A 27,758-nucleotide genomic window follows, 5' to 3' on the forward strand; every position below is an offset into this window, starting at 1 on the left:
GAATATGAAAATGGAATACAGAAAATATGCATATTAATTAGCCCAAAAACCTTAGCTTATATACAGAAGTGAGTGGTCCGGATTGAAACCAATCAGACGGCTACCAAAATCCCACTACACTAATATTAGTATATGGCATTGTAGCCATACACTTAACCCTCACATCATCCCCTCCTCTCAGAATAATGGAAGACCATCAGGGTTCTCTTATAAACGAGCCGAGATCTGGAGGAACGTCAAGAAAAGGAATCAACGGATCTGTAGGTGGTATTAACTGTTCTTGATCCCTTTATATAAAGTGTTTCAACTGCTGGCACATGCACAATCTTTGGAGGATCGGCCTACTGGACGTCATGCTAAACCTCATAAATTTGTGGTCCAACTTGCCACAACACCTGATACAGTCCTTTCCACTGCGCAAGGAGCCCCTTAAATAAACTATGTACCATAGGATGGGGAAAACGGACTAACACCAAATCATCCACTTTGTACTCCACAAGTGGACAATGATGGGAGTTGTACTGCCGTTGTTGTCCAACTTGTACATGGCATAAGTGTTCGGCAGACTCCACTCGGACAAGTGGAAGGATGTTCGTCAAATACTGATCCCACGATCTAGCATCTGCAGCTCGTGGCAATCGCAAAGGTAAACCCAGCTCCGTTAGTAATATTGGATCATGACCATATAGGAGTTTTAATGGTGAAGCACCAATAGAACTCTACACCTCTATGACATATGCATATTGAAGAGACGGCAAATAACCATCTCAATCCGAATGCTGAAAGTTCACATACTTAGCAATCATCCCCTTGAATGTCCGAACGAGTTATTCCACCAAACCGTCTAATTGTGGATGATAAGCACTTGTGAAAGTGTGGCGTATCCCCAACCGAGATGTCAAAACATGAAATGCCTCAGCCATAAATGCGAGACCATTATCCGAAAGAATCCGCTCTGGACAAAAATGCTGGAACACCACTCGATTGAAGAGGAAGTATCCAACAGCAGTTGCAGAGGCGCTAGCAAGAGCACCAACTTCCACTCAACGAGTCAAGTAGTCAGAAGCAATAATAACATACTCATTGCTAGCAGTCAATCGTGAAAAAGGTCCCATATAAGATCAAATGCCACCAACTCAAACGGACGGGAAACTACAATTGGCTCCAACCATCCTTCCACAGCCCGAGGGGGAGTATTACGAGCTTAGCACCAAACGCAGCTACGCACATACCGGATAATATCACATTGCATCTCCGGCCAATAGAAAGACCTACGCAGCTTCTCAGTTACACAACGATATCCCATATGCCCACCTAGAATAGGAGAATCATGGTAGGCATGGAGAAACTGCGGAATAAAGATAGAAGGCACCACCAGCTGTAAATGATCATCAGGATCCGTCCCCACAAAATAAAGAAAGCCGTCTTCAAGGCGATATTGAGAATGTAAATGTTGGAAAGGCAAGTCATCAGCAAGTGATGCAGGATTCTCAAACCCATCTCGAAGCCTTCGAATCCATGGCTCAATCTTTTGAGCCTTGCGAACCTCATCAAGAGAAGGTAGATCTTGCTTTACACCTTGTGGACACTGAATGTCTAGTATAGCAACCGTCGACGACACAAAATCCTCGTCTAGAAAATCCATAAAGGCTGGAACAACAGGCTTGTCAGAAACATGAGAAGAGAATGAAGAAGGAAGAGGAGCTTGAGAAAGGGCATCAGCATCAGCCATAAAACTCCTTGGGCGATGAACAACATCAAAATCATATATCTGCAGCTTCAAAGCCCATTGATCAGTATGACCAACCAGGTTCTTCTGCTTTAATAATGAAGTAACAGCAGCATGATCACTTTCAAGTAACGTCCAAGAACCATGTAGATATGCATGAAGTTTCTCAAAACCCCAAACTGTTGCTAAACACTCCTTCTCTATTGTGGAGTAGTTCATTTTCGTTGGTTGTAATGTACGGCTTATATACACAATGGGATGGCGCTAACCAGGCACACTTGAGCTCTCTTGCATCAACACACCTCCAAGATCAATGTCAGAAGCATCCACGCGCAAAATAAAAGGTCGAGTGTAGTCAGGATAGGCTAAAACCGGAGGAGTCGTCAATATCTCTTTGAGATCCACAAACGCCCACTCACAATCTAGAGACCAGATGAAAGATGATGTTGATGACTTTAGCAACGCTTGCAATGGTGCAGTGTGATCAGAAAGATGATCCATAAAGCAACCGAGATACTGCATTGTAAGCAACCAAAGGGAACGACTTGAGAGACGATCCATGGGGTTCAAATATAGAGGGAAAGGGCCCATGAACAAGAGTGCACCCCCTTTTCCAATCGGTTAAGGGTCTTGGGATATTTGGGATTAAGTGTCCTTGGGTTTGATTAGTACTGGGCTGGGTGACCTCCCGGGAAGTCCAAACTCATGAGCTTACATTTGGTATCAGAGGGGTCTCGGGTCCGACTCTGTTGGTTGGCTAGGGGAATCACACCACATGTTGATTGACATCTGGCTGGTCCAGTTTGCTCCCGCTGGGCTCGACCCAAGGGGTAGGGTGTCAAGAGAGCGGGGCTCTCGGGAGAGCTGCGGCTCTCAGCTTCCATTCACGAGGGCGTGAACTTGCAGGGAAGCGTGGTGGATTGTAAGCAACCAAAGGGAACGACTTGAGAGACAATCCATGGGGTTCAAATATAGAGGGAAAGGGCCTATGAACAAGAGTGCACCCCCTTTTCCAATCGGTTAAGGGTCTTGGGATATTTGGGATTAAGCGTCCTTGGGTTTGAATAGTACTGGGCTGGGTGACCTCCCGGGAAGTCCAAACTCATGAGCTTACATGCATCTTGCCCAAAAAGCACTACACATCATTCACACACTTCGGAGTAGGGAACTTTAGAACAGCCACAAGTTTGTCAGGATCAACTTGCAAACCCTCACGAGAAATATGGTACCCAAGATAAGTTGTGTCCTTGGACCCAAACACGCACTTCGTCCGCTTCAGCTTTAAACCAATATCGCGTAACCGATCCAACACTTTACAAACATCACGAACGTGTTCCTCCCATGTCCCCTCTGAGTGGATCAAAACATCATCAATAAAGTCAGTAGTCACATCCGGCATATCGCAAAGAACCTCGTCCATCATCAGTTGGAAAGTTGCTAGAGCATTGTTCAAACCAAACGGCATCACCAAGAACTCGTACAAACCAAATGGTGTACAAAAAGCAGTGTTAGGAATATCTTCTTCGGCCATCAGTACTTGCCAATACCCAGAAGCAAAATCTAGCTTGGTGAACCAACGACTTTGCCCCAGACGATCCAAAAGATCAGCAGTGTGAGGAAGAAGGTACACATCCGGGATTGTCACTTCGTTTAACGGACGATAGTCGATGCAAAAACAAATACTCCCATTACACTTCATCACAAGATGAGGTTCACATGCCTAAGGACTCCGCGACTTCTGAATAACACCCTTCTCCAACATCTCTTTTACATTTGTATGCAAAATCTTGATCTCCTTGGGTGACCGATGACGAATAGGAACCTTGATTGGACGAGCATCCCCAGTTGGAATCGGATGACGTGTGGCAATCTTAGCCCCAGATGATAGGTCAAATTCAAAGAGATTAAAATACTCCTTCATGAGCCGGTCCACCGCTGCAACACAAAGATTGTCGGAGGAATCGAAAAAGGGAAGAGCAGAACAAGATGGAAATATAAGAGGAAATAATGGGGAAACAAAAGTAATGGAAGTAGAGGTAGAAGTAGAGGGACAAAGAGGTACAAAAGTGAAAGGAATGGATGAAACATAAGGAAGTATGAGACAAGGGGGAGAAGCCTCAAAGTCACACTTGGCATGATTGCACTGCAACCAATCCATACCAAGAATGAGGTCAAAAGTTTAACTCGGCACCACCTGCAATGACTGCAACTCAAGCTCAAGTTCGCCCACATGCACAACCAGGTCCGCCTCATCCCGTGCACATGCATGTATACGGCCATTGTTATAAAGAATGAAAACTGATTCTACCGCACGACGCAAGTGTAGACGGCAATGTGTGGCAATAAGTCGAACAATAGAAGATATATCAACCAACACGGAGAGAATATAATATTATATGCTAGATTTGAAAAAATAATAAATAAATTAGAAGTGCCACTAGATAGGAAAAATATATTACTAATATAAAATAATTGTAAGATTTATATATATTTCCAATGATGATAGAAGCCTATATTTATCCTTGTAGAATCCTGCTCGGAGTTTGACATAATTACCAGTAATGAATATAGTTTGTGTATTAATTGTTGAAGCTTATAACAAATAAAAAATAATATGTATATTTAAAAAAATTGTTTAATATACATAAAATTCAGATTCTTTTCTTTGCAATAAAATTGTAATTTATATGTTTAAAATTACATGGTTTCAATATAAATATTTACTGAAAATTTAAGACATTTAGTTTTGCAACAATCTATTGCTTACTAGAGGTTCCAAAAGAGAAGCTTATCATTATAGTCATAAAGAGGTTGGGAGATGGCTGCACCTGTGAGATTGCAAAATCTCCACTTTATTATTCAGGTTGCATTGAAGTAGCAAAAAACGTATTTGACAAAATGCCAGAAAGGGATCTCGTCTTATGGAGTATGCTTATTACTGCCCATGCAAAAGCCAATAATCTAACCCAAGCTAAAAAGACCTTTGACAAGAATATTGTAGTTTCGACTTCTATTCTAGCAGCATATACCCAAAGTGGGCACCCTGAAAAGGCGAAAACAATCTTCGAGACTATGCCAGAAAGGAATCTTGTATCGTGGACTTCACTCCTGGCAGCTTACTCACACAGGGAAAAAGTCGAATATGCCCCAAAGAAATCTAGCTTCGTGGAATTTCATGCTTGCGGCATATGCCCAAAACGCACTCGAAACCAGGAGCTCTTCGAAGCAATGCCAGAGAGAGACTTGGTCTCGTGGACGACAATGGTGACAAGCTACACTCAAACCGAACACTTCGAAAGCGCCAAGAACGTGTTCGAATCAATGCCGGAGCGCAACTCGATGGCATGGAAGGCGATGATCGCAGCTCACGCGAGACAGGTGGAGGAAGCCAAGTTTACGTTCCATCAAATGCCACTCCAGAGCCTGGTCTCGTGGAACACGATGATCTTCGCGTACGGTCAGTCGGGCTACTGTGACGAGGCGTACAATGCGATGCCGGAGAGAGACGCTGGATCCCCGACGACCATGTTTTCGGCCTACGCGCACAACGGACACATCGATCGCGCTGCCAAGTTATTCGATCTGTCGCCTCTTCTGGACATCATCTCTTGGAGGACGATTCTCGCGGCCTTTGCTCAAAACGGACAGTTTCCCAGTGTTGGATACGTATGACAAGCTCAAGCTCCCGACAAGACGTGCTTCGTGTCCGGAGAGCGGCAACTTATGCGAGCGTGTTGCTTGCCAACATTGCTTACATGAATTCGGACGGAGGTCTCGTCCAAAGCTTGCAGATGGCTGAGAACTTGCAGCGAGAAATATGCCTGCAAGGACCAAAAAGAATGAGGCAGCAGTAAAGGAATGGACAGCGATTACTTACATCATGACAAGTTTTGTTTCTCACAACATGCTGCTATGACTTCTTTGATGTCGGGCTCGTCGCCTGCTTCCTTGTCCTGTATGAAAGAAAAAAAATTCAAGCAAACATAACTTCGAAAGCAAAACGACGAAACCTTGTGGATGTAGAGCAACCGATCTTTCCCGGGCCCAGCAATGACAATTCCTCCTTGCTGCCTGCGAGCACGCGAAAGGTATCTCTCTAGAATGAAATGAGACCTTACCAGCCACCTCTCTGTACAGTATCTTTCTCGAAAGAGAGACCCCAGTCTTGTCGATAGCCTTCTAAATGAGCTCCCATAACTCGCATAGCAGCCTTTGACGCTGTAAGTTCAGCTAACAACCACGTAGATGGATTTGCGTACCTTGGGATTAAAGATGGTGGACGCGCCAGAGACGAATTGGAACGCGTCAAATGAAGCATGGGTTGGATCGGCATAAACTTCTGTAAAACGAGAGGTGTATCAGACATGCGATGACTCATGTAGTTACCTCCGGGGAACTGTGTCTGGCTAGCAAATGCTTTTGCCTAAAGAAAGAGTGACTGTGATCAATCCACAAGCTCGCAATGGATCCATGGAAATACCTGGTCGACAGTGCCGGGTCCGACCAGAACAAGCGACACACCAGCAGCATCGAACACTTCCTGCAACGAAAGCATCTATCGTAAGAGCATTAAGGAAGAATCTGTTACCTTCTTCGATGCTAGAACATCAGCCCGTTTGCGACAGAGGATACACCTGATGATCAGAGAGAAAAATAGAATAAAAGCGACTTCTTGTCACATACCCAAAATGCCGAGCAAAGGCAACGACAGCAGTTCGATCCTTCCACAAATCAGTCAGAGCGATCACATTGCCCGAAAGATCCAAAACGCTGGCATCGGTCGAAATTCCTAGCAGGAAACAAGAAATCTTAGCTCCAAACGCTAAGAAAGAAAAGCATACCAGGCATAAGAGAATCCGCTGCTCCCGCGGCTGCTGCCAATCCGCGCCATCGCCGCTTGCATCCGAGGATCGGCCGCGCCTTCTCCCACCGAAACTCACAGATCGATCGCCGCGACGAGAATCCTCGCGCTGGATCATCTGCGCCAAGGGTTTTGGCGGAGCAAAGAAGAAGAGCATTGTGAGAATGAGAGGAAAGAACAGTCGCCATGAGGTTTCAATGGCTGTAAACCTGCCACGTGTACGCTCGAGGTTTGTGGTGATTTTCCAATGGAGGGAGAGGACGCTGCTTCTTCCATGGACATGGCGGCTAGGGCTCTTCCGGCCGCTGCCGCCGTGCAAGCTCTTCGATCGGTCTACGAGCGTGTGAGAGTGGCAGCTGAGCGCTCCGGGCGATCGGCCTCCCAGGTTGGTGTCGCATTGCCCGATCGATCGATCGTATAGCTGAAATCGATCGCTTCTTAGGTCAATGTGGTAGCAGTGAGCAAGACGAAGCCAGTGTCGCTGATTCGAGAGGTATACGACGCTGGGCATCGGCATTTTGGGGAGAATTACGCGCAAGAATTCATCGAGAAGGCTCCTCAGGTGAGATTGGTAGCTTAAAATCATGGTGACCATTTATCCTTTTCTTTGATCTTCCTGTTTGCAGCTTCCCAGTGACATTCGATGGCATTTTATTGGACATCTCCAAAGCAACAAGGCAAAATCCCTTGTAGGTGAGTAGAAAAGCTTTCTTTGTTTTCCATTGTGATCTATCGCTCTCATTTTTCCTTGCTGTTCGTAGCCAACGTTCCTCAGTTATATATGGTGGAAGGGATTGACAACTTCAAGGTCACAACTTCTTAGTTTTTCCGCTGAGAGTGTTTTGAGAATTCCCTCTTTTCTTTAGGTGGCGAGTCTCTTGGATCGAGCAGTGTCGCTCCTTCAAAGGAATCCTTTGAAAGTCCTGGTTCAAGTAAATACCAGTGGTGAAGAATGTAAGAACTTCTTTCTCTTTTTTGTTTTCTCTAGCTGATCGCTATTCACTTGAACAGCAAAGTCGGGAGTTGAGCCTTCGGCGTGTGTGGAACTTGCGAAGCAGATCAAAGCGGACTGTCCGAACTTGGAGTTTTCAGGATTGATGACAATCGGTATGCAGGATTACACATCAACGCCAGAAAATTTCAAGGTATACTGCTCCGCTTCCTTCCGTGGATCTCAACCTTTGGTCCGAATTTTTTGTTCTTCCCATGGCAGGCTCTTCTAAATTGCAGAGAAGACGTCTGTAAGGCACTCGAAATTCCGCAGAGCTCTTGCGAGCTTTCCATGGGAATGTCCGGTGACTTCGAACAAGCGGTTAGTCTCTTTTCCTTTCCTTCGTCTTGTCAGTGACCGATTGATGGAGATCTGGTTCCTCTCAGATCGAGATGGGAAGCACCAACGTGAGGATTGGATCCACAATCTTCGGAGCTCGAGAGTACCCAGCAAAGAAATAGAAATGGAGGCAATACACCAAAGATCGTCAAGAACAAGCACACGAGGAAATTCGCAGTACAGAATCCATCAAAGGATCAAAGGATCGGAATTTATGGAGAGAGCAAAGCTTTTGGAGAACTTATCTTAGTCAAGATCACGAAAACTTGTCCATATCCCAAAGCGCTATAAACTTCCCCTGACACGAAAGTAACACTATTATAAACTAGATCTCCGGGAGTTTTTCCCCGGGATCTCTCTTTTTCTCCCCCTTCAACCACTGACACCACTACGTACAAGGATAAGACTTTGCTTGGCCCTGGATTGGAGCTTTATTTGTTCTAGCAGCGAGGATTGGGAGGCGCTCCATGGTCGCAATTGGAAGCCGGCATCCAGTGATACTTGGTCTTGAATCCATTCCCAGCGCGCTCCATCACTGGGTCTCGCACCCACTGATCGATCGTGAAGATCTCGCGGCTCACGCACTTGTTGCTCCCGGATTGCCTCACCGAGACGTTGAGGCCCTTGACGTACCACGAGGAGCTCGGGTACTTGCCGTTCTGGGTCACCTCCACCTTGCAGATCCGGCCGATGCAAGCGTTGGTGGCCACGAATCGATCCACGGCATTGCGCTCGAAGTTGTTCCCGGGGCGCTGGAGCTGGAAGTTGAGGGATTGATCGGCGGAGTTGGCCGTGCCCGCGCCTTCGCGATCGCCAGTGAAAACTTCCACCATGTATGTGCATTGCCCCTGAAACAGAGACGCGAACAATCAAGATCACAGTGGATCTCCAAAGAAATCATCAAGAAGAAAAAGAAGAAGAAGAAGCACTGGAGGAGGAAGAAAAAGAGGAAGAAGAGGAAGAAGAAGAAACAAGTTTTGGGTTCTTACATTGGTGCGCTGTGTGATCGTTGTGATCGCGATCAAGAACAACACAAGCCTCATTCTTTCAAAAAACTTAAGCGTCCAAGCAAACAAACTTGGAGAAAGAATGTGGCTAGAATTTCTCCCGAACAAGTTATAAGAGAGCTTTTTCGCGCATTAAATTTGCAGCTTTATGTACCCATGTGATGGGGCATGTGGTTTCTGGTCACCGCACATGTAAGGTTCTCAAGAACCCTAAAAGCAGAGCGCCCAAATTCTAAATCCCTAAAACAGAGCATTTTCAATCGAAGACTCTCTTGTGCGATAGGGTTCTTGGCATTTTGATATCTCGCGTGGAATGGAATGTTGGAATGCATGTTGGGTTGCAAGGAAATGCGCAATCAATCACCAATTGTGGTGGATTGCGATCAAAGTTTACACAGTCCTTATTAATGATAATACACTGACTTCAGAAAAATATTCATGTATCCTCTCCACAATCTTAAATCCTTTCGTGGCCATGTAAGGTACAAAATCTAAAATAAAAAGAATTGACAATGCTCTTGGAAGAAAATAAAAAATATTGCAAGCAAATTAACAATGCACCCATAGATAAGAAATTTAGAGCTAGATGCTACACTCAAAACATACAAAAGTGCAAAAGATCATGGTTGGTGAGTTATTTCTTCTATAGGTAGAAATTTTATGTTTTTTACACAAGAGAAAAATTGAGTTTTCTTTAGGAAGAGAGAAACTTTGGCACTTGCTCTTTTCATGGCCTGTTTAGCATTTATGATAATTAGGTTTGGGTGCTTGAAATTACTAAATTTGAAATTCTGAAAATAAAATTAAGTTTGAGCCTCGATTTGGCAAGAGAAGAGGAAGGTTTGGTCCTCCTATATGTTATAAATATGGAACATGTCAAATCTCACAAATTTTCATAAAAAGCTGTATAACTTTTAAGAATTATTATAAGTTTACAAGTTTTTACAAAAACTTTTCTCATATATTTTCAAGCCATGGCCATAGATGAGCATATGCCACCTATGCAAAATAGATAAGATGGCTGCAAATTTCTAAAGGATTGTATTGCATCAAGGTGGATTTCACACTTCGCAGCAAGATATAGATAAATACAAATTTATTGCGAGACACAAAATCCCTAAACCCCAAAGTGGAGCTGAAAGGGTGCCACGGGGTAGTGGCCGAAGCGAAAACCAAACAAGTGTAACATGTTTGGACCAAAAGCTTTGACTTGAAAAGTTGAGAGCGGGAGTAGAACTCCCAACAAAGTGCTTGAAGAACGAGCACGAAGTGAGCAATAAGCGAAGCTCCAAAAAAGAGACCCAAAAGGACTAACACATGATACGTGGAAATGTCCGAAGTGGAGTCCGAGATGGACCCGAGATGGATCCGAGTTGGAGTCCGAGGTGGAGTCTGAGATGGACCCAAGAAAGACCCGAGATGAACCCGAGATGGATCCGAGTTAGAGTCCGAGGTGGAGTTCGAGATGGACCTGAGAAGGACCTAAGATAAAGTCCGAGATGGACTTGAGATGGAGTCTGAGATGGAGTCCGAGAAGGACCCGAGATGGAATTCGAGATGGACCAAGACGGAGTCCGAGATGGAGTCCGAGATGGACTCGAAATGGAATCTGAGATGGAGTCCAAGAAGGACCCGAGATGGAGTCCGAGGTCGAGACCGGGACCGAGACCAAGATTGGGACCGAGACCGAGACCGAGGCCGAGGCCGAGGCCGAGGCCGAGATCGAGCCCGAGCCCAAGTTCGAGTCCGAGTCCGAGTCCGAGTTCGAGTTCGAGTCTAAGTCTGAGTTCGAGTCTGAGAGGGTGAAAGCCCAAAGCATTCATCTCCTAAACCCTGGGGGGTTTGGTGAGCTCCAAAAGTATAGTAAGGGGGAGGACTGCATTGGAGCCAGTTTGGCCAGGAAAGGCTAATTTGGCCCAAAAAAGCTATACCCAGTGTTGGGTGATGAGCTGCCCACTAGGAAGTCCAAGACTAGAGTGAATACGAACCGACAAACAGGGTAGTTTGGTGAAGTGTTCAAGAGCCAGCTCTAGTTCCCCTGGGAGATCGATTAGCCAATGCTCCCAGTCCAAATGTGGGTGGCACTACCTACTTGGATACCTGGTGTAGCTCAATGGAACCTCGCTCTAAGCCCATGGCTAAAGCACCTAAAGGCGGAAGGCGGGAAGAGTACCTATAAGGCCCGTGTAAGGCCACAGTTTTCCGAAATGTTGTCCCAAAGTCCCAGTCTGTGGAAAAGAAGAGGAATAGCCCTTTGATGTGGTGACCAAGGACATAATCACATAGTGAGGAAGTCCTAAAGGATAGCGGGACTTAGTGGTTGGGTCCGTGAGCCTTGATCCAGTGGCAGTGTTGGCGAACATGGCCAAAGACATAAAAGGACTTGGTGAAGATTGGAATGGAGATATTGGGGAAGGCTATTCCTTATGTCTGCAGGCATCCTAAGGATGCTAAGGAGTGGATCTGGGATGACCACTCATGGGCAAGTGGCCCAGTCTTAGAGAGATGGGATTGCAATGTAGGTGGTGTTAAACCACCGATGTGACCAAGGTGAATGAGCGTGGCCTAGCGTAACAGGCTCATATGTTGGTGGTACCTTGGGGTGTCGGTCATGGGATCGGACACGTGGAGCATTTGGACCAAGTATAAAGGTTGAGTGGTATAGATGCCATTCTTGGGGCTAGCAAGCCCCAAGTCCTGAATGAGACTTATGGAGGTTGTGAATAAGACTCCTCCAAATGGTCGGAGGTGTGGTTAAATGACTAAAGTAGAATGGAAAATTTAGTCATTTACATTTATACTGTAAGAAGATTACTAGAACCCAAAATACTACAAAGATAATGTTCCCTAGGGTGATTTTATGCGTAACTACCCATGCCATGATCAATCCTCGACTTTGTTATTATTATGCTTTATTGTTTGTTGTGATTGACCAATTAATTGTGCAAATTTATCTTTTTCTATGAGAATGTGGAGGAGAATTACTACTGCTACACTGTGTGAGACACAAAATCCCTAGGCCCCAAAGTGGAGCCGGAGGGGTGCCACGTGGTAGTGGCCGAAGCGAAAGCCAAACGAGCGTAACACGTTTGGACTAAAAGCTCCACCTTGAAAGGTCGAGAGCGGGAGTGGAACTCCCAATGAAGTGCTCGAGGAACAAGCACAAAGAGAGCAATAAGCGAGGCTCCAAAAAGGGACCCAAAAGGACCAACATATGACACGTGGGAGTGTCCGAGATGGACCCGAGTTGGAGTCCGAAGTGGAGTTCGAGAAGGACCCCGAGATGGAGTCCGAGGTGGAGTCCGAGGTGGACCCGAGATAGACCCGAAATGGACCCGAGATGGGACCCGAGATGAACCCGAGATGGAGTCCGAGATGGAGTCTGAGATGGACCCGAGATGGAGTCCGAGATGGACCCGAGATGGAGTCCGAGATGGAGTCCGAGATGGACCCGAGATGGACCCAAGATGGAGTCCGAGATGGAGTCCGAGAAGGACCCGAGATGGAGTCTGAGGTGGAGTCCGAGATGGAGTCCGAGATGGACCCGAGATGGACCCGAGATGGAGTCCGAGATGGACCCGAGATAGAGTCCGAAGTCGAGACCAGGACCAAAACCGAGACCGGGACCGAGACCGAGACCGAGATCGGGACCGAGACCGAGACCGAGGCCGAGGCCGAGTCCGAGTCCGAGTCCGAGTCCGAGTCCGAGGCCGAGTCCGAGTTCGAGCCTGAGAGGGTGAAAGCCCAAAGCGTTCGTCTCCCAGACCCTGAGGGGTTTGGTGAGCTCCAAAAGTATAGTAGGGGGGAGGACTGCAGTGGAGCTAGTTTGGCCAGGAAAGGCCAGTTTGGCCCAGGAAGGCCGGACCCAGTGTTGGGTGATGAGCTGCCCATTGGGAAGTCCAAAACTAGAGTGAACATGGACCGACAAGCGGGGTAGCTTAGTGAAGTGTTCAAGAGCCGGCTCTAGTCCCCTGGGAGATCATCTGGCCGATGCTCCTAGTCCAAGTGTGGGTGGCACTACCTACTTGGATACCTGGTGTGGCTCAACGGAACCTCACTCTAAGCCCATGGCTAGAGCACCCAAAGGCAGAAGGCGAGAAGAGTACCCATGAGGCCCGCGTAGGGCCACGGTGTTCCGAAATGTTGTCCCAAAGTCCCAGACTGTGGAAAGGAAGAGGAGTAGCCCTCTGGTGTGGTGATAAAGGACACGGTCACCCAGTGAGGAAGTCCCAGAGGACAGTTGGACTTAGAGGTCAGGCCTGTGGGCCTTGATCCAGTGGCAGTGTGGGTGAACACGGCCATGGACAAAAAGGGACTTGGTGGGGACCAGAAAGGAGATATTAGGGAAGGCTATTTCCCATGTCTGCGGGCAGCCTAAGGATGCTAAGGAGTGGATCTGGGATGACCACTCATGGACGGATAGCCCAGTCTTGGAGAGACGGGATTGCAATGTAGATGGTGTTGGACCACCGATGTGACCAAGGTGATTGGGCATGGCCTAGCGTAACAGGCTGGTATGTTGGTGGTGCCTTGGGGTGTCGGTCAAGGGATCGGACACGTGGAGCACTTGGACCAAGTGCAAAAGTTGAGTGGCATGGATGCCATTCGCGGGGCTAACAAGCCCCAAGTTTTGAATGGGACTTATGGAGGTCGTGAATGAGACTCCTCCAAGTGGTCGGAGGTGCGGTTAAGTGACTAAAGTAGAATGAAAAAATTAATCGCTTACACACTGTTGTGATGGTGGAGAATAGAGCCAAGGAGTAGTGATGAAGTTGTCCTCTTCAAAACTTACAAGTGCTCTTGTAATCTTCACTTGCTGAAATTTCGGTGTCAATTAGGTTAAATGAGAGATCCCATAAAAGAAAATTGGGGCAATCGTTTAAGCTAGGAGAGGCACTTGCAAAAATGTCTAACTCCACACTTCACTCCACCCAACTCCATGGTTGCCTTGCCACTTTCTAAGCTCACACTCTGATACTTTTGAAACTCTAAATTAAATTACTTAACAAGGTAGCATATGTGCCATCTATGTGGTATAATCCCATAAAACTCATGCCATGGCACTATCACATAAAGTCATGTTTTGATTGCTCTTATAGTAATCAAAAAGTTTTTAAAACTTTGCAAAACTTTCACAAACAAACAAAAGTGAATACAAATAAATTTCTCAAAACAAAAACCAGGTTTGGCATCCCGAACTTGATAATCACATATCCATTGCCATAGCCTGGGAGCATAAAAAGCCAAATTGCTAGTGTTTAAGTCTTTTGCAAAGGCTAAAATTTTTCAAAGCTGCTACATGTTTTGCCAATAAGTAATAACAACATTGGCTCCAATTGATATTTCAGGATATATTATTATTTTCAAGTTTCAACATTAGTTATTTGTCTGCTATTTCTCTTCTTTATAACTAATATTACCATTTCCACCAGTAATAGGAAAGCAAGAAAGAGTCCATCATAAAAACCATCCTATTTCTCCACCTTCAATCAGAATATATGCTATCACATATTGGGATCATAGGTAAAAAAGTTTCCAAAAATCCATCCATCAAATGTTAGATACTCAGCAAATTTTTGTTTTCTCGTTTCCACAGACTAATTTCTATGCGCCATCTTATCCATCCATATATTCCTGTAGAAGCATGTGCTACTGCAGATACTATTTGTAAACCAATAAACCACTACTGATCTGAAACATATGTGCTTGCAAATGCACTTCCACCCCCAGTAACAAGACTAGCCACCATGCATAGCTTGTGTTGAGAGCTTGTGATAACTCCAAGGACAACTAAAACAATAGTAATTTAGTTGGTAAGCAGTTGTATTTTTAAAATTTAAATGTAGCTCACCTCCAAGCACATAGCCAAGTAATAGGAGCGTATATATATACGGAGTCAAACAAGGGAGTTACCAATATCTGATTACAGAGTATTTTGGTCCAATATTTGCAGGAGCGAAATAATAAGAATAAATGCCCCAAGGTGTAGCGCGTTACAGTTCTTTTGACAGTGAGAAAAACCATATGGGCAATGCCACTTTGGAGGATAAAACGTGATAACAATGGTATATATGTAAAAGAGAAGTTCCCACAACGAAATAGCTAAAAGTATGAAATACCAGTCCACGGAAAACCTTACGAACCATATTCTGTTTAGCTGTGTAATATACAAGCATATTCTGCTGGTTTAAAGGCGCTAAACCTTTGCTCGCAGCGGCGGCAGCAGCCATGGACGATCGCAGCAGCAGAACAGCTGCTCGATCTTTTCCATGGCGAGCTCGTCCAACTCCGCTATCGTGAAGCACTGCTGCTGCTGCTTTCCATCAATGCGGTTGGATTTGAGCAGCGCGGCGCCATACCTGCAAGAAGAAAATCGTCGATCGGATGAAATCCGAAAGAGAAAAGAAAAGAGATTGCTGCTTTCTATCGAGCAAACGAAAAATCAGAGGAAACAAAAGTTCTAAAGAATTTTGATCACGAAATAACACCCTATTCTTTTATTGAAAACCTAGAATCACCGATGTTCTAAACCATCTTGGCACAAGCTTCGAAGAAACAAATAAAAGAAAAAAACAATTGCATAACTTCAGAGTACTGTGCTTGATGCCGCACTGGATTCGGTGAGCGATCCCATGCTGAGTGGTGCCGACTCTGAGGTGTAAGGAATCGTTGAGGTAGAACAACGTCGACTGTTCTCTGTCCAGAACGTAGTGAAAGATGGCCTTGAGAGCTTTTCCCAAGTTCTTTTCCGCAAGAGTATTACCGTGATACCAAATCAAAGAAAAGAAATCAATCCACGCATGAGCTCCATCTCTAGGGAAAAAACAAACAATCAAAAAAGAGAAAACTCCAATCTGCATGAAAAGGCCAGTGCAGAGAAACTCACGATTTGCCCCACCCCAAAAACATCAGGCAGCTAAACAGAAATGAATTCACGGAGAAAACTTACGGGGAAACATTCACACATCATGAGAGAAATTGATGCCTAGACGAATCACCTTGTGAACAAATTCCACCGCCCGACAGCGGCCAGTTTAGGATATATTATTATTTTCAAGTGTCAACATTAGTTACTCGTCTGCTACTTATCATCCTTCTAACTAATACAACCATTTCCACCACTAATAGGACGGCAAGAAGAAAGTCCATAATAGAAACCATCCTATTTCCCCACCTCCAATCAGAATATATGTGGTCACATATGGGGTCGATCAAAGGAAACAAAATCTGAAATCCAAGCGAAATATGTAAGAAAGCCAGCAGACCCCCTTCATTACCATTCCTGATTTCTTCATCTATCACCCTATATTCTATGATCCATCTTTTCAATCCATATATTCCTGTAGAAGCATGTGCTACTGCAGATACTACTTGTAAACCAAAAAACCACCACCGATCTGAAACATATGTGCTTGCAAACGCACTTGCACCCCCAATGACAAGACTAGCCACCATGCATAGCTTGTGTTGAGAGCCTGTGATAACTCCAATGACAACTAAAACAATAATAAGTTAATTGGTAAGCAGTTGTATTTCTAGAATAAATGTAGCTCACCTCCAAGCACATAGCCAAGTAATAGGAGTGTATATATAAACGGAATCAAACAAGGGAATTGCCAATATCGGATAACAGAGTATTTTGTTCCAATATTTACATGACCATATAATGTAGACAAAGAGCCCCAATGGTAACTTGGGTGTAGCGCATTACAGCTCTTTTGACAGTGAGAAACACCATGTGGGCAATGCCACTCTGGATAATCAAATGTGATAATAATGGTGCATATGTAAAATAGAAGTTCCCAAAAGGAAATAGTTGCAAGTATAAAATACCACCACTTGTACGAGAATTCCATGAGAAACCTTATGAACCCTAATTTTTTTCTTAGCTTTAAAATCTATTTAAGCAAAAGGAAAGGGAATCTTAACTTCATTTAATATACAAGCATATTCTGCTGTTTTAAAACCTTCTCTTGGCGACGCCGGGCGAAGAGATGCTCCACAGCGACGCGGATTGATCCCTCCCTTTGCTCGCAGACCCAAGTTCTTCCCCATCTCATTTGCAACTAACCTCGGATTGCAGCTGCTGGTTCCTCTCAGATCGAGATGGGAAGCACCAAGCTGAGGATTGGATCCACAATCTTTGGAGCTCGAGAGTACCCAGCAAAGAAATAGAAATGGAGCCAATACACTAAAGATCGTCAAGAACAAGAACATGAGGAAATTCGCTGTACAGAATCCTTGTCAAAGGATCGGAATTTATGCTTTTGGAGAACTTCTCTTAGTTAAGATCACGAAAATTTGTCCATATCCCAAAGCGCTATAAACTTCCCCTGACACGAAAGTAACATTATTATAAACTAGATCTCCGGGAGTTTTTCCCCGGGATCTCTCTTTTCCTCCCCCTTCAATCACTGACACCACTACGTACAAGGATAAGACTTTGCTTGGCCCTGGATTGGAGCTTCGTTCTAGCAGCGAGGATTGGGAAGCGCTCCATGGTCGCAATTGGAAGCCGGCATCCAGTGATACTTGGTCTTGAATCCATTCCCAGCGCGCTCCATCACTGGGTCTCGCACCCACTGATCGATCGTGAAGATCTCGCGGCTCACGCACTTGTTGCTCCCGGATTGCCTCACCGAGACGTTGAGGCCCTTGACGTACCACGAGGAGCTCGGGTACTTGCCGTTCTGGGTCACCTCCACCTTGCAGATCCGGCCGATGCAAGCGTTGGTGGCCACGAATCGATCCACGGCATTGCGCTCGAAGTTGTTCCCGGGGCGCTGGAGCTGGAAGTTGAGGGATTGATCGGCGGAGTTGGCCAGGCGGAGGAAGACGTCGGCGTCGGTGCCCGCGCCTTCGCGATCGCCAGTGGAAACTTCCACCATGTATATGCATTGCCCCTGAAAAAGAGACGCGAACAATCAAGATCACAGTGGATCTCCAAAGAAATCATCAAGAAGAAGAAGAAGAAAGAAGCACTGGAGGAGGAAGAGGAAGAAGAGGAAGAAGAGGAAGAAGAAGACCTAGAAGAAGAAGAATGAAAGAAGTTTTGGGTTCTTACATTGGTGTGCGGTATGATCGTTGTGATCGCGATCAAGAACAACACAAGCCTCATTCTTTCAAGAAACTTGGAGAAACAATCGAAAGCGTCCAAGCAAGCAAACTTGGAGAAAGAATGTGGCTATAATTTCTCGCGAACAAGTTATAGGAGAGCTTTTTCGCGCATTAAATTTGCAGCTTTATGTACCCATGTGATGGGGCATGTGGTTTCTGGTCACCGCACATGTAAGTTTCTCAAGAACCCTAAACGCAGAGCAAATTCTAAATCCCTAAAACAGAGCACTCACTCTACAACCCTAAAACAGAGCATTTTCAATCGAAGACTGGAATGCATGTTGGGTTGCAAGGAAATGCGCAATCAATTACCAGTTGTGGTGGATCGCGATCAAAGTACCAATCGCCTACTGTTTGCGACACTGACTGCACCGACACCAGCTTTAGTTTGAGATTGTTCCTTTTTTTTTCTTACCTTTCCATTGACTTGGATATTGTTCCATTTGTCGTCCCCACGGGCGTGGCAGTGCGTGAAGCACGAGTCGAAGAAAACTCCCAGCGAGCTCTTGTAGTTCCAGTCTGACGCCGAAAGAGCGCCGATCATGCTCGTCCGGAATTCCTGGAGTTTTTTCACCGCCGGGCATGACAGCGAGTTCATACAGGAGACGTATTGATCCCTTGGGATCTTTTTTACGTGCTCTAGCTGCATTCACTCAGGGAATTTATATTCAAACGAGTGATCAGTGATCATTCGATCGGAACTTACTTGCCAGTAATCGTATGCGGCGTTTAGCAGGAAAAGTGGAGGCTGGACAAACGCTTTCATTGTTTGTGGGAAGAAGCACTGGCATGATCGATCACAGTTCAGAAATTTGCAATTTGCTGACAACAAAAATGGAAATCTTACCTCAGTGGCAGCTCTAGAAGAAACACAAGAGGAATCCAGTGTCTTTTCTAGCTGGTGCAGTTTCACCACACTGTTGTAATAGCTAGACATTGAGTAGTTGCCACTGATGTCTGATCTGCAAGAACAGGATTTCATAGAAATCTCAACATTAGCATACGTTGTCTTACACATTAAGGAAGAATCCACCGTCACTGAGGCATTTGAGCTTGATTCGAGGAAGAAAGCTTTGCAACTCATTGCAACGATGCACTGTGGCTAATCCTCCAGCCGAGCAGCCCGACAGAAGAACCTAAATATCATGGTAAAATTGTTCACGAGTAACACCAAACTTTAAGCATACCTGGGTGGCGTCGCTCAATCCCATGGATTTGAGCTCATCAATTACAGCTTTGAAAATCCTTTTCCCTCGAAAATACAAAACCTGTTAAAAAAAGAGAACTTTTATCATTTCTTTTGTGATATATCTTCATACCTGACCGGAGGGTAGAGTGAGGGGCTCAGCAACATCGGCACTGAAAGAAGCTCCATCGCAGTACCTCACAAAAACATGGGTCCAGTTGTGGAAGTCGGTGTTGACTTTGGGGTCGGAGCTGAGCTGACCACTAAACGCTGCAAAGCCTTGCATGTTGACCGAGCTCCCCAGAGCAGTTCCAGCTCTAGCAGCACAAGATTGCTCGGACTCACACCACCCTCCACCCTGAAAATCACAACCATAACTTGACATGGTAAGTAGTCGATCTTATACCTCCAGACTAATGAGCCAGTTTGCTCCTCCTGGCGCAATATGGTAAGCTGGGACGCTTCCATCCAAGCAGACTTGTAAATCACAGCCAAATGTTACAAACTCCCGGGTTTAAACTTTGGCACTACATACAACAAAACTCACCTGCGCCCAATGACTTTGCCTTTGAGAGGTAAGTTATCTCCACAAGAACACCGTCAAGTTGCGTGGGGCTGACCTGAGATGGAGCCCCAAATACAAGGGCAAGGAATGCAAAGAGAAGAGAATTCATACCCAAAGAAGATGGATCTATGGGGAAACGAAAACAATGATATTATGAGTGAAACCTGTACTACGAACTGTAAGATCTACCCGTGATTTTTTGTCCTGTGGAGATATCACGCGTTTCCTGTTGGGGTCACGCATTGCCTGCAACGTCCTTGGCGATTCTATCAAAGAATGTGTCGAGAAAGACAGGCACTATCAAACAAGAAATGCTTTTCACGAAAATTCAAGCTTTAGTTTTGAATGTTTTAGTTCTTTGTGTGCAATTACTTGAATTACAAACATGAGAATCGTTAGCATCATTTTACGGAAAGAATTTGAAGTAAGCGATCGAATAGAGAACGAATGTCATCGTGAAGTTACCAAGGTTGAGTGTTTGACTTGTAGAGTGTTAGTAACTTTTGCCTTATAAACTGCCCAGATCCTCTGAATTGTTTAAGAGCGATGTCTTGCAATGCTCCATGCATTGTGTTTTTGTTCTTGGTATTCTGCAAGGTTCTCCATGAGTCTTGATGGCTTTTGAAGCAAACTGATCCTCTTAGTAGCTGGTTAGAAGAAGTTCCTCTGTGCAACTGGACAGGGATTTCATGCCATCCCAATCACCAGAATTATGTTCAAGGGATCAATCTCTACAATCTAAATCTGAGTGGTACAATCACACCTCTTCTTGGCCAGCCATCCCCCCTTTTGCTGTTACTTTAGCGTCTCTATTTATCTTCCCTGGTACATAAGGATCTCAACGTGATGCAATCCTCCTCGAACCAATGCAACCAGGAGGTGATATATTAATCTCTCAAGCAACAGCTTTATGTCCAGCATTCCAAAGGAGCTTGAGAATTGCACGTTGCTTGAAGAGATTTCTCTTTCTCAAATTCTCTTACAGGAACTATTCCAGATATTTTCAATCGTTTAAAGCACCTGTCCATTCTCAGTCGTCTGTGGGGAAATCAGCTTGTTGGCAACATCCCATTGTCAATTGCAAACTCCTCAAAATTGGCGAAGCTGATAATGAACTTACAGGACACATCCCAAATAATCTGATGACTTGAGGCAATTGTTCCAGGCTGGTTATATTAGATGTTACTTTCAACCTCGTCTGGAAGCCTTCCTTTGGAGCTTGCAAGACTATCAAGGCTTCAACATGCTGGGTTTTTGACAATCAACTGCAAGGAAAACTCTGGAGTTCTAATCCTGTTCACTAATTCATTGTCCGGTCAAATCCCTTCAACTCTATTCCAGTGCACTTCCCTCATAGAAATTGATGTTTCACAGAATTCTCTCACAGGTCCAATCCCAGCTGATATCAGCAAACTTCAACACCTCCAAACATTTCTTACTCACCAAAATGAATCGCGTGGCAGCACTTTTGGCAACTTGTCCTCTCTTTTACAAACGGACATGGCCTTCAACCAGCTGAGTGGCACCATACCAACAGCAATTGGATCACTTTCACAGCTCCAGCGCTTATCTCTTGCATACAACAGGCTTTCTTGACCCATTCCTGAAGCTGCTTTCAAGCTGTGCAGGAATCTTGGCTTCCAGAGGCTCGACCGCAATGAGCTCGATCGATCCCGCAAGAGTTTGGGGAAATTACCAATCTCACGTATTTAATTCTCACGAAAAATCTCTTAACAGAGGAGATTCCACCCAACATAGGCACCCTTTTCAGGCTGCAGTTCTTATCAACTTGGAACCTTCTCACAGATTATGGTTCCAGAGGGATGAACATGGAGGGAGCTACCTGTTGATCTTGCGGCTGGCCCTACGCGTGAGATTCCACCATGGCTTGGAGGCTTCAACAAAGTTCAGTCCATTGTTCTTTCTTCCAATGCCTTCTCAGGGGAGATACCTGCTAGTTTGGGTGAATGCAGCGGGCTCACTTACCTTGACTTGGCCTCAAGCTCATTAACTACGTTGACATTCTTGAAGTTAATGCTTCATACAACAACTTAATTCGCACATCTCATCATTTTGCAAAATTTGACAGCTCCATGTTTTTCGGGAACCATTCGTTGTGTGGAGAGATACTTCATAGAAACTGTCCTTCACCCTCATCATCATCAAGCCAAATCTAAACTTCGCTGTAGTGGTTGTCATGATATTGATAATAGCATTGTGTGTTAAAACCTTTAAGCACAGTGATTATGATGGAGCAGCTTTGGTGGGAAACTTGAAAGCACTAAGTTTTTAACAGGTAATGAACATGATAGATCTCTCTACTCGCAACTTTGGTTGAAAATTTCTTCAGAAGTGCATTTTCAACGGATATCAAGCACTGAACATTACACCTATATACAAATGAATATCATGTTAGTGAGAATGTAAATGCCAAGCTTTTATTACGTACCAGTCATTGCGCTTGAGCCGGCTCTCAACAAGAGGCTTAGAAAGCTGGCCGTGTTGTAGTAAATGTGGATCTTTGATCATCTCTAACTTAATGGTGTGCCTAGTTCTTAGCACCTAGATCGAAGAAGCTGCTACAGCGCTCCAAGGAAGGACTCCACCATTGGCTAGCTTGAGACAGCAAAATCAAAGGCCTTCCAAGCCATTAACAAGATCATACGGAAGGATGCCCTGAAACATACATCCCGGTGAGAGCTCAACATCAGGGATTTGTGACACCTTCTCATATACCAGAGTTTTCGGCCAGGCTCTGTTAACCATGCCCAGAAGATCATCAAATCAATGCCCAGATGCCAGTCCCCAATCAATGAGACTGTAAACTCCATCTCTGTAGCAAAAGTTCTTAGGAAAGATTTTGTTGTGGTGCACACCGTGATTCAAGCACAAGTGTGATACCGTATCATATAGGCATCCCTGACGATCAAAGCTGGCCTCTTGCAAAATGCGTTTTCATGTGAGCTTGAGCAAAGTTGGTCTTGGCATGCCATTTCACGCTCAATGTGAAACCATTCTTCCCAGTTATATTCCCCTTCCTGATGTAGTGCCATTTGACGGCAAGTTTCAGCCACCTTTGAGAGTTACAGATAAAACAATTGACGTAGCTTTCTGTTTCACAACCTCTTTTACCACCAATGTTCTCTCCTCCAAAACTCTACATTTTAGCTGCAAAAACTTGTTTTTGATCCAGAGATTGTGGCACCCTCGTGCCACCAGACCGTATAATTCATAGAACTGGGAGAATTGCATGATCGCTCTAATAACCATGTGGTTACTCGGGTCAGCATGAGCATTCTAACCCACTGTTTGTCTTCTTGAGCTTCAATCTCGTTTACTATGTGTACCTTTAACTCACCACTCTCTTATGAATGCGTTCAACCATTTCCTATAGGTTTTCTAAAGTATAATTGAAATTTTATAAATTAATTTTAACAAAAAGTAAAGTTAGAATCAATTTGAAGACATATTAAACCATATTAAAAATCTATCAAATTCTTTATAAGCATCTAATATTAGTTTTTTGAAGAGTTATTCTATTTGATATCAAATAAAATAATAAAGGTGGACTAAATAACTTGAATATTTTTAGTTAGTGGTTTAACTCTTATAAACTTGGGTTTAATACTTTCTTAGGGCTAATTTACTTTACTTTTTGTTCTTTGATAATCAAAGACTATTTAACACAACCTAATATAAGTTGAACTAAGGTTTTTTTGTCCTAATAAGGTTTGTGAATTTGTATAAGTATGGCCTCTAATAATCCTTAAGTATCACCTACTTAGGGTTGAAAAAATTTAGTGAAGAAGAATATTCCATATCATCTTTGGGTATTCATTGAAATACTTCCTCTACCCTTGATTCCAAATAGAGAGAGAAAACGTTTTATATAGTGTAAATATAATGTATATACATATATACATTTTATTTTGTATGTTAAATATGAAAGATATCTATAAATGATTATGCCCTTGCATAAGAATCCAAGATCAGTTTTAAAACAATGAATTGTGACCGATATAACACCTAGCTAATAACTGAAAAAATTATTAAATAAAACTCATAAATAAATCTAGCTTGAATACAATACTATTAAAGGGTTGATCTTTTTGTGGGGTTTGATTTTTCCATCTCCCAAGCTTCACATCCCCAAAAGATTGATCTCCTGGTTTCTAGTATCAAACATGAAACATACTTTAACAAACAAGTTGGCAAGTAGAAATGAAAAATATATCAAACATTGGTAGCTTTTTGAAACAAGATATAATCTAATCATTAAAAATACAAATTTAATTTGATAATTAACAGAAATATACATTTAATTACTAATTTTATTACTGTTTTAATTGGAACTTGATGTTTTCTTTGTGTTAATTATTGAGTCACAAATCACTTACAATTGTAGTATAATTCACTTCAGTTATGGAGTAGTATATATACTTTTGTTAAAAGAATTAAATGGAAAACGAGATCTACATTATCACAGCAAGTTTGCACTCCAGGTTTTCGAAATATTTCTGGTTTTAACTCCATTAAAATTGTGGTTGCAAAATAGATTTTTCTATTTTTTATTTCAGACTCAGATTTAACAACACTTTGTTACATAGTTATATATGCGATAGGCTCTCTAGAAGCACAAACACTATTTTTCACTCTAAAAGTACATACTCTTTTTAGATTTTGTAGAGCTTGACTCAAGAAGCACATACCCTGATTAAACGAGAATGTTGTTAGACAGAATTCAATGATTTTCTTACCTTGCAACACAGCAAGCACAAATTGTCTCAGAGAAAGTCGCAAAGTACATGAGCTGGATAGCAGTGGCAATGAATGCTCCACCTAGATGCAGAAGCTGGAATTCAACAATCCATCTAAAGATAATCCAGGTGACTGCGGAAAAAAAAGAGCACACCACAAAGAGCACGGAGGAAACATCTCAATCGAAGGGAAGCCTGTAGATCATGCAAATAACAAATGGAGCAAAGGCAGCCACCATGTCTAAACACTGGCAATCACCCATGCCTTCACTTTCTTGATGCGGCAAATGACACCCATGAAAGGATAGAAGGAACCAACCAGTACTGCCATGCCCTTCAGCCACCATTCTCTCGAACTCCACAACTCTCATATTGAACAAGTAGAGGAAGAAAACCATAGATAAAGCCATCAACATAGTAACAATTAGAGCCAAATCGTGAGTGTCCAAGACCTAGTGTTTTATTTCGGCCGCCAATAAGCCATTTGAAATGGCTTTTTGGCAGAGAAAATGTTAAGCTTTAATACAAATTAGTGTCATCTGAAAAGTCTGTTGTTGGCAGTGGCCGGGCCGACAATTTCCTTAAGCAGTTTAAAAATTAAAAACAGCATGTGCATACCAACTTAATTATGAATAAATAATGTCAATGTTAGGCAATTCATGAGAAATTTCAAGTGACGCCAGTTGTTGCTCTGAACTGCTGGTACTATCCAAATCAGTTAACAAATAGATTTTCCTTTTTCTGATTGCAGTGGCACTCGAATTTCCCTCATTTAGACATTTGCGCTTGAAAGGAGGAGGCATGGGAGATGCAAGTAAGCTCTCCACACCAGTTACTTGGTCCATGTTGTCCCCAAGGCCACTAATCTCACTGTCATTACATAGTATTGCATACTATCAGCCTGGATAGAGGTAAACAAAGAAGCTTACCTCCCATTAGCTAACCTAAAATCAAAATCCCAATCAAAGTCATCATCTTCGTCTTCAGACATGGAATCATCAGTGTCAACTTCTGCATAGGACCTGAAACCTGTGGTTATGTGGCCTGTGCCATTGCCTCATACAACTAGAGAGTCGTTCTCTTTTGGAATATCAAATTCTCCTTGAGTCCACGTTGCAGAGCTGCAAGAAGTTTCAAATTCCTTCCTATCCCAAATTCGATGGTTTTGGTAAATATGAATGAGCTTCTCAGCCTGCTCTGGATGCAGTCTACACACAAGCAAGTGACACCAATGTCAGACAAGTTCTTCATGTTTATAAATGAACAAAGGGCTTACTTGTTTTGCTTTAGTATCAAGACGTTGCTGTATGTACTAAAATTCCACTCAGCTGCAGAATTCAAAGTTGTCAAACCAAGAATATAGCATGCAAACCTCCAAAGCACTTCCCCTGAGTCACAGCTGAAGCTAACCGCAGAGGCCCAAACAGGCCAAGGTGAATCTCCATCCTTGCCTTTCTTAAGCAATTCTTGTGCATCACGGCTGTTTGCAATGGAAAAGGGGCTAGTTCCATCGATGTATGCAAAGTACTCTTGATTTAGATTGTGGGCATCTTTAGCATTTGGATAAAAACAATGTTGAATACGACTAAATGCTGATGTTTCTTTCTGTCTATTTTTATCCTCCCTGTAACGCGGATTTACACACTAGGCTGCCCCAAACAAGTCACAGGATCTCATGTACTGATCCTCTTGTTTCTCCAGAAAGTCTTCAATATTGTTATTATAGACACAAACTCCGGTCATAATTATTAATTAAGCAAACAAGTTAATTGGATGTTACATGAAAAAGCAACACATGCCTAAAGATTCATAGCACTCAAATGAGCCACAAAAAAACTCTTCATGGTGTGCTGCATCAATGATCATAATATTCTGAATATGCAACCCACTAACTGTCTTCCAACTGTCTGTTACCAAGCAAGGCAATCATGGGCTGTACGCACCTATAGCTTTCTCAAGTTGTTGATCAATGCGCTCAACTGTTTCATGGTATATCTCATCCAAGAAGTCTTCACGCAAAGCCTTCAGCAAAGGCAAAGGAAACATGGAACCGCATTGGGCATGTCTACCAACTACTAGGTTGAATGCTCTGGCCTTGATGTAAACTCCAAATGCATACTCCTTCTACCATGCCCTAAGTTCTTCAGGGGTCAACACCCTTCCTGTGATTCCTTTGAGAGCTACTGTTTCCTGCAAGATACGACTTGTTGAACTTGTCTGAGGCCATGTAGTAGACACTATTATATCAATTTGATTCCCAGCTGCACATAAACGACCCATAGAGATGCAGCCAATTGTAGCTAACTCAATCTCTCGAACCTACTGCTGCAACCGCTCTGCATCAAGTTGGTCTTCACCCTCCAAACATTCTATCCATTCCCATGCTTTGTTGTCATTACCACTCAGAAAGGCAAACATGTTCAATTTTGGCCTGCGTTCAATACTCCCACTAACTTGAGGAGTTGATATTGATCCTCCAACACTGAAGGCATCTTCATCCAATTGCTGTGACCCTGAAGCTCCTTGATTGCTGAACTGTGTCATTCTACTATTGCCATGTTGTTCGAACTCTGCAAGCTTGATGTTGTATGTCTCAATATTGTTCCTTGTTATAGACACAAACTCCTCACTGAACTCTTGTATTGGCCTGTGACGCAAACTTATGTCAGCAGTGCAGCAACCTGTGTCCTCCTTCTCCTTGTAGAAGCTGCAAAAATGCCTCCTAATCCTCGTACGTCCAATTCCCTTCACGGGACCTTTGCATAAGACACACCTAACCACTACCTCCCAACTAGCTTTGTCAGTGCTGAAACATTGAGGATCCGCCTCAGTGTTTTCCAAATTCCTCTCCCTGAGTGCTAAAGGATCACAAAAGACGTATTTGCAAACGGTTTAGGGCCGAAGGCCTACCAAGTCTGCCTCTGGGACTCGGAGGATGATGAGGGTTGGTCTTTTGCCCTTGGATCCCTCTCTATTCTCCCTTGCAGCCTCGCCCTATTCTCGCAGCAGCACTATCCTCAACACTTGGCCAAGGGTTTACCCCGTAGAACACAGCAACTTGATCATTTACAGCCAAAGCAAGCCCCTCTCCGATCACGGTGTCTCCTGAGGCTACACCCAAACCAAGCCCCTCACCTATCACGGCTTCTCCCGAGTCTGCTCCTGCAAATGGATTGATGGAGGCTCTTACCTTGTTCACCCTCCCA

The 27,758-nt window shown here is 43.9% G+C and overlaps 6 protein-coding genes across 6 annotated transcripts; 2 read left to right on the top strand and 4 right to left on the bottom strand.

Moving 5' to 3' along the window:
• The first annotated feature begins 4,627 nt into the window (after positions 1–4,627).
• LOC112344754 (pentatricopeptide repeat-containing protein At2g35030, mitochondrial-like) lies at positions 4,628–5,401 on the top strand. Its single transcript, XM_024670098.1, has one exon. The coding sequence runs from the start codon at positions 4,628–4,630 to the stop codon at positions 5,399–5,401; it is 774 nt and encodes a 257-aa protein (XP_024525866.1).
• Positions 5,402–5,440: 39 nt separating this feature from the next.
• On the bottom strand, positions 5,441–6,807 carry LOC9633660 (thioredoxin-like protein AAED1, chloroplastic). The gene is made up of 10 exons (XM_002965342.2): positions 6,571–6,807; positions 6,413–6,518; positions 6,318–6,363; positions 6,210–6,269; positions 6,116–6,152; positions 5,989–6,068; positions 5,848–5,939; positions 5,740–5,800; positions 5,607–5,682; positions 5,441–5,550 (listed from the first exon to the last, which is right to left on the bottom strand). The coding sequence occupies exons 1-9, from the start codon at positions 6,776–6,778 to the stop codon at positions 5,608–5,610; spliced, it is 765 nt and encodes a 254-aa protein (XP_002965388.2). The 5' UTR covers positions 6,779–6,807; the 3' UTR covers positions 5,441–5,550; position 5,607.
• Positions 6,808–6,809: 2 nt separating this feature from the next.
• On the top strand, positions 6,810–8,229 carry LOC9633661 (pyridoxal phosphate homeostasis protein). Its single transcript, XM_002964973.2, has 8 exons — positions 6,810–6,975; positions 7,033–7,152; positions 7,217–7,283; positions 7,352–7,398; positions 7,457–7,544; positions 7,602–7,735; positions 7,804–7,902; positions 7,968–8,229. Exons 1-8 carry the CDS (start codon positions 6,838–6,840, stop codon positions 8,040–8,042), a joined length of 768 nt encoding a protein of 255 aa, XP_002965019.2. The 5' UTR covers positions 6,810–6,837; the 3' UTR covers positions 8,043–8,229.
• On the bottom strand, positions 8,196–9,096 carry LOC9659431. The gene is made up of 2 exons (XM_002965343.2): positions 8,910–9,096; positions 8,196–8,768 (listed from the first exon to the last, which is right to left on the bottom strand). Exons 1-2 carry the CDS (start codon positions 8,961–8,963, stop codon positions 8,361–8,363), a joined length of 462 nt encoding a protein of 153 aa, XP_002965389.1. The 5' UTR covers positions 8,964–9,096; the 3' UTR covers positions 8,196–8,360.
• An 8,096-nt stretch (positions 9,097–17,192) lies between these two features.
• On the bottom strand, positions 17,193–19,908 carry LOC9633663 (pectin acetylesterase 5). Its single transcript, XM_002965345.2, has 10 exons — positions 19,778–19,908; positions 19,637–19,707; positions 19,364–19,588; positions 19,232–19,312; positions 19,059–19,180; positions 18,892–19,006; positions 18,751–18,828; positions 18,460–18,687; positions 17,992–18,410; positions 17,193–17,830 (listed from the first exon to the last, which is right to left on the bottom strand). The coding sequence occupies exons 1-9, from the start codon at positions 19,902–19,904 to the stop codon at positions 18,303–18,305; spliced, it is 1,155 nt and encodes a 384-aa protein (XP_002965391.2). The 5' UTR covers positions 19,905–19,908; the 3' UTR covers positions 17,193–17,830; positions 17,992–18,302.
• On the bottom strand, positions 17,399–18,045 carry LOC9633662 (lipoxygenase homology domain-containing protein 1). The gene is made up of 2 exons (XM_002965344.2): positions 17,992–18,045; positions 17,399–17,830 (listed from the first exon to the last, which is right to left on the bottom strand). The coding sequence occupies exons 1-2, from the start codon at positions 18,043–18,045 to the stop codon at positions 17,399–17,401; spliced, it is 486 nt and encodes a 161-aa protein (XP_002965390.2).
• Positions 19,909–27,758: the final 7,850 nt, after the last annotated feature.

This window comes from Selaginella moellendorffii, unplaced genomic scaffold (assembly GCF_000143415.4).
Source record: "Selaginella moellendorffii unplaced genomic scaffold, v1.0 SELMOscaffold_5, whole genome shotgun sequence".
NCBI classification, from domain to species: Eukaryota; Viridiplantae; Streptophyta; class Lycopodiopsida; order Selaginellales; family Selaginellaceae; genus Selaginella; species Selaginella moellendorffii.